General features: G+C 50.8%; 1 protein-coding gene across 1 annotated transcript; it reads left to right on the top strand.

Moving 5' to 3' along the window:
• The first annotated feature begins 3,231 nt into the window (after window positions 1-3,231).
• On the top strand, window positions 3,232-10,311 carry Pex10 (peroxisomal biogenesis factor 10). The gene is made up of 6 exons (XM_027398502.2): window positions 3,232-3,390; window positions 3,954-4,034; window positions 5,311-5,717; window positions 7,087-7,262; window positions 7,350-7,485; window positions 8,460-10,311. Exons 1-6 carry the CDS (start codon window positions 3,285-3,287, stop codon window positions 8,526-8,528), a joined length of 975 nt encoding a protein of 324 aa, XP_027254303.1. The 5' UTR covers window positions 3,232-3,284; the 3' UTR covers window positions 8,529-10,311.
• The last annotated feature ends 167 nt before the right edge of the window (window positions 10,312-10,478 follow it).

Genomic DNA, 10,478 nt, shown 5'->3' with positions numbered 1-10,478 from the left:
ACCAGTGAGGACAGGGGCTCTAGAAGTCCAGTCAAGGATGGATCACTCCTGCCTCAAACCCCAGGGCTGGATCAGGCAGAGAAAGGAATTTACTGCACTTCCCCTGGTTTCCTGCTTTGCCACCGTCTTCCTGAGTGGCAGCTGTGTGGCAAGCCCCATCCCAGGCTTGATGTACACAGCAACCACCAAAGCAATAAATCCCTTCAAGAGGCAGAGGTAAGAGTTTACAAGGAATCAGACTCAGGCAAAGGAAAGCTTATGTGTGCTGATTCATTTCATTTAGCAGTCTACTAGGTAGTGCTGGAAGGGATAACCTGGGGGGGGGGGACACAGAGCAGAAGTAATAGGGACACCTCCTGAGTATCCCCTCCCAGTTCCCTGGCCTCCCTATCAACAGAACTATGGGCCGGGGAGATCAGATAGGGCTGGGTATAGAACTCAATGGATAAAGTGCTTGTTGTACCAGCAAGAGAACCACAGGTCAGAACCCAGAGCTCATCTGATGGGTGAGATGACCCACCTGTAATTTCACCCTTGTAAGGCAGTCACTGGGGATTCCCAGAGCAAGCTAAGTAACAAGACTAGACATATGGGCAAGCTCTGGGTTTGACTGAAAGACCCTGTTCCAATGAATACAGTGGAAGAGCAATCCAGAGTGATGCCAGATATCCTGCACCAGCACCACCACCTCACACACACACACACACACACACACACACACACACACACACCACGCATACACATTACACACACATACACATCACACACACATACATACACATATATATACACACACATACACAATACACATCACACACACACACACACACACCACACGCATATACACACACATACACATTACACACACACCAAACACACACACACACACACCACACGCATATACACACACATACACATTACACACACACACACACACATATACACAAACATACACATCACACACACATACACACACATACATACACACACACATCAACACGCATATACACACACATACACATTACACACCACACACACACATACACACATCACACACATCATACATATGCCCATGCATATGCAAACATGCATACATACATATGCATATAACACACACGGTAAATTTAATTATTTAATAAAATTAGAAAACAAAGTGGCCAGAGCTAGCATTCCTGGCAAAGAACATCAGGCAAGACAACAAAATACCCAGTGTATGAAGAATATAGAAGTTGTGAAGGGCCTAGGCCTGGCCCAGGATGATGTGGTAGACTTTGGGGAATCCCTTTTGAGGGCCTTACCCTGCCTGGGGAGTGTAGGGGGGATGGCTAGGGGCAGGTGGGATGTTGGGGGGAGGAGAGGGAGAGGGGGAAGGGATTGACATCTGAAGCAAGCTTGTTCCTAATTTGAACTAATAAAATAAATAAAATAACATATTAATAATAACTAAAAAAAAAAGAAGAAGAAGAAGTTGTTGAGGGGCAAAACTGTGAACACTGCTCCTAGGATGGCTGACCTTTGCCCCAGAAGCTCCTGTGTTAGAAGAGATGCAGAACTGTATCCTGTCCCAGATCCATGACCCACCTGCATCTCTAAGCCCAGACAATGCAAGTGCTCAGCGCTAGCATGGTGGGCTCTCAACACCAGCTCTCAACACCACCATTATTCCTGAGCTACAGACCGGAAAGCCGAGACCCACCAAGTGAAGGAATGTGCAGGACACACATTGTCCCTTGTTGATGGCACCCTGGTACTGGGCTAGTGGGGGGGGGGGCGGCAAGTCAAAGGCCAGTCCAAAATCGCTCCAGTGCAGTGTCCCCAGGGACCCCCACTACAATTGATAACAGGGAATGACACTTGGTTCAGGGATTGGGGTGGCCCTCAAGGAGCCCAGAGGTGAGTCAAAGCCAGACTAGACCTGTCAACCACTTTGACCCACACCTCTGGTGCCTTCCCTAAAAGCCTCAGGAGCCTGGTCTTCCTGTCCTCCATTCTTGGAGCAGAGGAAAAAGTTTACAAGGAGCTAGTCACAAGGCTCAGGCCCAGGACCCCTGTGCTTCAGGCAAAGAGTGATCAAAGGCAGGTGACAAGGGGCATATCCTGTCCCCTAGAGAGAACTCTCACTCTACCACCACGTCAGAGTACTTAAACCCCGGAACACTGAAAAGCAAAGAGGGCCCCCAGGCCATATGGTCACCTGGGAACCCGGAGAATTGATTTAGAATGATGGCACTACTCTTCCTGCCCATCCACTTCCTCTCCTTGCTGAAGGGCCACTTGTTTCCTAACCTGTGCTGGATGTCTCTGGGGTAATAGTCCCTAGCTACCCAAGCTGGTAGAAGAGATGGGCCGATGGCACCACCTGCTGGCCTTCCTGTGGTTTGTCCCTTAAGAAGAACCCTAGGAGTGGGTGGGTGTCTTATGTGCAACAACCAACAAACGGGGGAGGGCCCTGAGGGTCAAGACACCTGTCAACAGCTGAGACGAGGTCTGTGGTTGGGAATTTGAGCCCATGGAGAGAGGCACAAGCATCTCCCAGGGAACAGATACTTGGGATACCGTTTCTGGTCTTGCTCCCCACGGTTGAGAGAAGAGAATCCAGAAAAGCAGCAGTCCATGAGGGGACACGCGGAGCAGGCCATACCTCATAGTTATGCTAGAACCGAGCTTCTGAGTTTGAAGACAAGAAAGTTTCCTAGGGACACAAGCAGCCTTGGGCCTTCGAGGAACCGGCATTTCAAACTGTTGTATTTGATTCTGCGAGAAGCTTGTGCCTCTGCCTGAGACGTGCCTGCCTCCTGGCAGTGGTCAACGGTATTGTCCGGGGCTGTCCAACCCAAGCCGAGGAAACCGGGGCATGGGCAGCCGGAGGAGACTATCACACGACTGTCCTAAAAGTGTCCACTCCTACAGGCCCAGAGACATGTACCTCCTGCCAAAAGAACTGAACGTGAATCAAGCCAAGGGCAAATCTGCGGGGCTGCGGGGCTGAGCTCTCTCAGGGTCCCGCCCGCCAAGAACCAACATCCTTCTCGATATTGGCTATTCCACTACGTGGCTCCGCCCCCCAAGCACAGACACCACCCCCTTCTGCGTGGCTCCGCCTTAGGCCCCGCCCCCGATCCCTGCCTCTCCGGTAGGTTGCCCGCCTTTCAGGATGTCGCGCTTAGGCCCCGCCTTCCTCCGCGTGATGGTCACAGCCTGCGCCGCACGACCGAGGCACGTCGAGCGTCACAGGCCCCGCCCATTGGGCGCGCCGGCGCGGTGTGAGCTCCCCAACTCGGGCCATGGCGCTGGCAGGTGCACCTGAAGTGATCCGGGCGGCGCAGAAGGACGATTACTACCTGGGAGGCCTGCGGAGCGCGGCGGGCAGCGCGCTGCACAGCCTAGCGGGTAAGCGCCCCAGGCTCCTTAGGAAAGCGAGGATCAAAACAGACTTACTCACTGCAGAACACTGCAGGTCTCTGCGCCAGGCAGCGCCTGCTTAGTGTTCTCAAACGTTTGCCCACTGACTTCTCATACGGCCCTACAGGTTGGACCTAACGTTATTACTCTTACAGGGAGGCCTGTGCATGTTTTCAGAAAGATCTCACAGGCAGGGATTTGAGAGAGCCGAGATTTGATAATAACCAGGTGATCGATCTCTGGCTTGTGTTCTTGGCACTACCTAGACTTTCCTGAGGGCTCCTAAGTTCTAGGACAGTTCCTGACTCAAGACACTTACACTGAGAGGTTCTTAGGAAGTAGCCTTCCCTCGGAGTCATTCACATCAACCCAGTGGGGAGAGTGGACAGGGCAGGGAAGCAGAGGAGCCTGAGAGAGCGAGTATTGGAGGATCGCCCTAGAAGAGGAGGGATTTGACCTGGACTTAAAGCCACCCCCCAACCTGGGTATCGGGGAGAGAATCTTATTGAACCCACTTCGCATCCCTAGAGGTAATGTTTTTCTCCTCTCAGGTGCAAAGAAATGGCTGGAATGGAGGAAAGAGATCGAACTGCTCTCAGACATAGCCTACTTTGGCCTCACAACAATTGCAGGTAGCAGTACTTGGCAGGTCCTTGGCACTGAGGGGCCCACAATCCACCCAACCCTCTGAGCAGCTCCTGGAATTCACCTACATGTAGCCTCAGGGAAGAAAGACCCTGACCAGACAAGAGGCTAGCACTCAGCCCTCAGCCAGGAGGACCTTGATCCAGGACATCCTACTCCCCCACCCCCAGGGGGAGTACCTAATCCAGGGCCTTGTGCTTGATAGACAAGGCAAGCTCTACCACTGAGCTAAATTCCCAACCCCAGGACCCACTTCTCAGTGGCAAAAGGCAAGTCAGTACAGACCCATCACATAGTGACCAATTAAACCTCTGTGTAGTCCTTTAGAATGAAACCATAGTAAGGGCCTCAGGTCACCAGTGCCAGCTCAAAATCCAGCAAGGAATGATGGAGATGCCACGAGACAGATGCCAGGAGAGGTCACTGTGGGTAACCTGCCCCCGCTGACTACACTCTGGGTGGTGGGAGACACAGAAAGCACCAAGTATCCACACTGTAAGGAATCCTGAAAAGTGTCGAGCTCTTCAGGGCAAAACACCAAGTCTGGAGGGGAAAGCATTTTCTGGTCAGACAAAGAAAGTAGCCAGGCACTCTCAGGAGACAGGCCTTCACCTTTTATGAGGCATTGCAAAATACAGATAAGGGAAGGGGATAACTGCAGGCCATGATCAGACAGACACGCTGGGGGCAGAGGTTGATACAAACGGTCATGGTGGAAAGAGTAGTTCAAGGTACACCACGGGTCTGGCTTTGCCTTCTGCAGGGTGCAAGAAAACAAGACTTTCCCAAGTTGGACAACTAGAAGCTAGCTTTTGGCAGGGGTAGGCTTGAGGGTGTTTTATCTGACTCCTTGTGAAACTGTCAGGTAAGCAGCTGACCTTTCACCTCATACTTAGGACTGAACCAGATCCACACTGAGCCATAGTCTGGAAGGCAGGAAGCCACAAGATTGGATCCCATCACTTGGATAAGGGATAGGGGTTAGGCAGAGGAGGGACTGGAAACTGGGCACAAATCAAGACTGAGGAGCACAGGAACCGACAGGGGAAGCAAGGACCTATCTTAGAGTGGCATCATGGGGTCACAGAAAGACCACAGTGGCTCTAACAAGAAGTCATGTTGACCTTGGCTAGGTCTCACGGTGATAGCCTGGAAGGACAGGTTCTGGGGTGACTGCTGATGCTTGAAGGGCGGGGAGGGGGTAGGCTGGTCTAGAAGCTTGTCCCTGCATTTGGACCCTCACCACTGTGTATTGATCCTCAGGCTACCAGACACTTGGAGAGGAGTATGTTGGGATCATCCAAGTGGACCCATCCCAGCAGCATGTGCCCTCCAGGCTCCGCCGTGGAGTGCTGGTTGCACTCCATGCTGTCTTGCCCTACCTGCTAGATAAAGCACTGCTGCCCCTAGAGCAGGAACTGCAAGCCGATGGTGACGGTACACGGGCTTCACAGGGAAGTCTACTACCTGGAGGACGAAGTCGGTCAGGGGCAAGGCGCTGGGTGCGTCACCATGCCGCCACCCTGTCTGAACAGCAAAGGAGGACGCTCCAACGGACAATCTTTATCCTTAGACAGGGCCTTGCCTGCCTCCATCGGTTCCATGTTGCTTGGTTTTATATCCATGGTGCCTTCTACCACCTGGCCAAGAGGCTAGCAGGGATCAGTTATGTAAGTAGCCATGCCAAGGGGAACTGATTATGGGCTGGGGCCCTCTGGGAAGCCTCTTTGGGACCCATGCTGATGGCACGATCACAGCCAAGTGTTGTTTCCAAGTTGGAACTGAAACCCTGTACTTGGGAAACAGCAGTTTGTTCAGCTTTATTTTCCTAAAAGTTCCAGGGAAGTGCAGTTTCCACAAAGTGCAGCGTGTGTGCGGCAACAGAGCCAGGCACTGACTTAAGTCTAACCCCACAGCAGTTTTCACACTATTGGCCTGTGGCTGGCTATGTCCATTTCACTGCCTAGGGGGATGAGCACCTATTCCAAGGGGTGTCAAGTACAGGTTCTAGCCCAGAGCTTGGCCTTTCCCGTTCATCCCTGCCTACAGCAGCGCTACCAGAAAGGCAAGGTCTTGGGGCTTGGTCTAAGAAATATTCCTGCAGTGGCCCACAGTAAGCACATCACCATTTCACACCACAGGCCACAGGCCACAGACCTTGGTCAGTAGTAAACCTGGTTGTTGCGTCTGGCTGCCTCTCACCTTTTCAAACCCTAGCTTTCTACCAATGCCCTTGCATACTGTCACCCCCCAAAACCTCCTCTTAGGTATTAACTCCATGCCCACCACCCACTAGAGCTGTTCAAAGTTCCTGTCAGAGGGGACCACATGCCATTTCCTCCAGTCAAATTACCCCTCCTACACACCCTCATCAGAGAACCATAGTCTGGCCTCAGGTTTAACCTCAGTACTGCCAGACAAGGGGTTATCCAACAAAATCTCCCCAGCAGTCACTTAGTTGAGCAGCTGTGCCTCCCTCCCCAATGTCAGGCTGCTGAATGTTAGACTCTGGGTTTGTGACAGAGCCTGCTATCCTGTGAGCCCGAGGTATCAGGTGCCCTGGTGTCTTCATAAGAAGGGACAGGAAATGGAAGACAGCAGGGTTCTGTTGTGATGTGGATGGGAGTTAGATCACTAGCTACAGCAGAGGCAAGGACAGGATCCTGTCACAGAGGACTCAGTAAAAGGAACAGCATCTGCTCGTCCAGGTTCCCCTCACTATTCCCCATTCTACTCTTCCCCAGGCTCCTCCTCTTCCTCTGAAGTGGTCCCCAAACAGCTCTAGAATCCTCACCCATTTTCCTGACCCATCTAAGCCTCCTGGCTCAGTTCTGGTCTAATGCCTAAAGATCAACCTATAATTTGGGTTCTCCCTCACTACTTAATTCTTGAACATATCTCCCTGGTTGGTTCTTGTTTTCTGAACACTCCCAGTGCCAAGGGGAGGCCTGGCTGAACACAAAACCCCTAGCAGACAAGAGGCCAGGTCCTAGGGGGATCCTGATGGCGTCGGGGTTGGGGGGTTACCTGTTTTAACAGCTCCGAACTCGCCGCTTGCCTGGAGAGGACCTGAGAGCTCGTACAAGCTACCGACTGCTGGGACTCATCTCCCTGTTACATCTGGCACTGTCCATGGGACTGCAGTTGTATAGCTTCAGGCAGAAGCAGCGAGCCAGGAAGGAGTGGAGGCTGCACCGCAACCTGTCCCACCGCAGGTGTGCAGGGGGCCTGAGGTGCTTTGGCATGCCCTGAGATTGTGAAAGACGCACTCACCTGAGTTGTGTCCTCACCCACTCCCATAGGAGTTCCCTGGAAGACAGAGCTGTTTGCAGAGCCCCACTATGCACCCTATGCTTGGAGGAACGAAGACACTCCACGGCTACTCCTTGTGGCCACCTTTTCTGCTGGGAATGCATTACTGAGTGGTGCAACACTAAGGTATGTATGCAAGTATGCTACCCCACCTCCCAAACCTATCTTGAATTGGGGGTGGAGAAGTGATTGAATTGGGGGTGTTAAAATGGATGAACCATCCTTGAAGTTGAAGTTCCCAGTCAGAGGGAAGCTTCCCCTTTTGAGGTTTGACTGAATATGCAGGTGAATGGTAGCTGTTAGGTGCACAGATCGAGCTACACTTAGCCACAGGTTTGCCTTGCTTCCTGGTGTGCTCAGCACACTTAGGATGCTAGTGCATGTACACACACCAAGCTGTCCCTGTGTGCTTTGAACGGTTTTCGGCAGGACAGGAGCCCAAAGCACACTGCTTCTTGTAAGCAGCAGGGCCCTGGTTGGCCTGTCTCGCCAGTGAGCTGTTGCCCTGGCTAAAAGCTGAGACTACAAGCAAGAAGGAACTTTATGTGGCTACAGCCCTGCTGTTAAGAAGTAGCATCCTGGGAGGCAGTACAGAAAACATAGGCATTCACACTGCTAAGTCAGCAATTTGCATAGTCAGCAAGTTCCCCAGGTGCCAGCATGTGTGAGTGTGGACTGTGTGTCCTCCTTTCTCACACCGATGGCAAAACAAGTCCTGTCTCTTGAGAGGAAGCACCAGGGTGCGTCCAGAGTTTGACCTGGTTGATGCTCTACAAGGGAGAGACCAGAATAGCATATAGGGCCTGATGTCTTTTACTGATGGGAAGACATGGCAGAGGCTCAGTCAGAAAGAAAAGCCCAGGAGAGGCCCCAGAAACCCAAGATCCATAGGTATCGGGGGGGGGGGGGGGGGGGGCCACAACAGTTATGCTGAGTCAGCACTACCATGGCCATGCCTAGCCCCACTAGGACTCAGACCCTGGAGAGGCTGTGTTCTGGTTGACTTACGGCTATGCATGTGTGGAACATGAAGAGATGCAATGGGGATCGGGGCCAGATATAGCACACAGCTTTGTGACACACATCCCCCCACCCCATAGACAGAGTGTCCCCTGTGCAGGGAGAAGTTCCCACCCCAGAAGCTGGTCTACCTGAGGCACTACCGCTGACCAGGACAGATCATCACCAAACAGCTCCAAGAAGTGGATGGAAGTTCACAGAGTTTATCCTCATAACTGTGGTTGTACAGAAATATAAAATCCTCACACTGTTGTCATGTAAGCTACTAGTTACCTGGGAAGAGAAAGGGTCAGGGCAACACTCCATATGGGGCAGGAGAGTTTATTGCCCCTTATTTATTATGGCTTCTGAGTCTCTGGAGGTAGTAGGACCCCCTTCCCAAGCCACACTAAGAACTGCTAAGAACTGCTTCAAATGTTCGGGGTGTTTTACTCAGGTCTGTGTGAGAGGCAGGGCTGAGGGTTAGGCTGGAAGTGCAGCACTACACCATGGGCTCCACACCCACACATCAGCACTCCTAACACACTTATTTGCCACATGCTTATTAATACATGTCCCCAACTCCTTAAGAAAATGAAGGTCTCCATCTGGGCCTAATGGGTAGGAATGGGGGCTCTCTGAGTTGCACAAAGGTGCACACATGCCATGTCGCATGTGCAGAGACCAGAGAACAACTTGCAGGAGCTGGTTCTTTTTATCATGTATTTCAGGGCATAAATTCAGGTTGGGCTGGGCGGCAGCATCTTTACTTGTCGAACATCTCGACGACCTGGCAAGTTGGCTTGAATGAGTTTTCTCCTATAAACCAATTTCCATGTGTCCTCAGATACCAGTCCTCTGAGGAAGTCTGGTGAGTTGTATCTGCTTGGAGGCCTGGATGAACAAGTGTGACCTGCTTACCCCATGTCACTTTTGTCCCTAGCTTCTTCACTCCATTTGACATTTCCAAGCTGACAAAGACAGCCTGGAACATCTTTAAGACACTAATTCCACAGAAAAGGTACATTAAGAACAGAAGATCTAGCTGGGCGGTGGTAGCTTTTAATCCCAGCACTCGGGAGGCAGAAGCAGGTGGATCTCGGTTATTTCAAGGCCAACCTGATCTACAGAGCTAGTTCCAGGACAGCCAGGGCTACAAAGAAAAAATGCTGTCTCAAAAAAACAAAAACAAAAACAAACAAACAAAAAAACAGATCTAGAAAGACTTCATAAAATAGTGTGAAGATGTCTGTAATTAGTGAGCAGGGCTGAAGCCCAGCCACCAGCAGGTGTCTGATGTTACAATGTTCCTTGACAAGGTTCCCTTACCAAGAGCAGGAACCGTTCCTCTAAGGGGAACACAGGACCAAGATAGACACAGGGCAACTTCAGGTACCCTATGGGAAGACAAAGTTCCTGTGGGAACCTGGAACACAACTCTACAGTGATCTGCAGTACCCCATTTGTAACTCACTGCTCTGGCCAGGTACACCCAACTTTCTTTCCATCATATCTTAAGCTTAGTCAGTGATATGGAAAATAAACAAAAATGTCCAGATTTGAACCCACATGCTCACATAGAAGGAAAAAAATAAAAAACAAAAAAAGCCCAAACTTACGTCATTAAAAAATAATGAGTTGAGTGTACAAAATGTGGCCTAAAAGGGGAACGATAGTGTCAGCAAAAGCATCCCAGGTGACTGACTTAGTATCTAAAACTGTACGATGGATGAGAAACACAACTAAGGAGAGTTCTGAAGTCTACTTGCACCTGACAGCCCCTCTCCCTCCTACACCTATGGTGTTTGCTCTGTCCTGGTGCTACTTGGGATAACGGCTCCCCTCCTATAGCTGTGAACAGCAAGCTGCACTTCAGTGAAATGATTAGTGGTGTAGACAAAAACTACACAAGCAAGGGACACTTTGTTTAATAAAGTTGGAATTTAAAAGTCACTTAGTAAAATGTTTAAAGAGTATTATTTTTATCACATCAAAAAGTTTGACATGCGGAGAGGTTCTTTTTTCCCCATAGAAAGTAAAAGGCCATGTGACAAACCCCAAACCTGGTGTGCTCTGGCTAGTTCTGGTTCCTTAGAAGTTGTTGCATGAGAACAAGTTTA

This window comes from Cricetulus griseus, chromosome 2 (assembly GCF_003668045.3).
Source record: "Cricetulus griseus strain 17A/GY chromosome 2, alternate assembly CriGri-PICRH-1.0, whole genome shotgun sequence".
NCBI lineage: Eukaryota > Metazoa > Chordata > Mammalia > Rodentia > Cricetidae > Cricetulus > Cricetulus griseus.
This window is presented reverse-complemented; position numbering and strand designations above follow the sequence as displayed.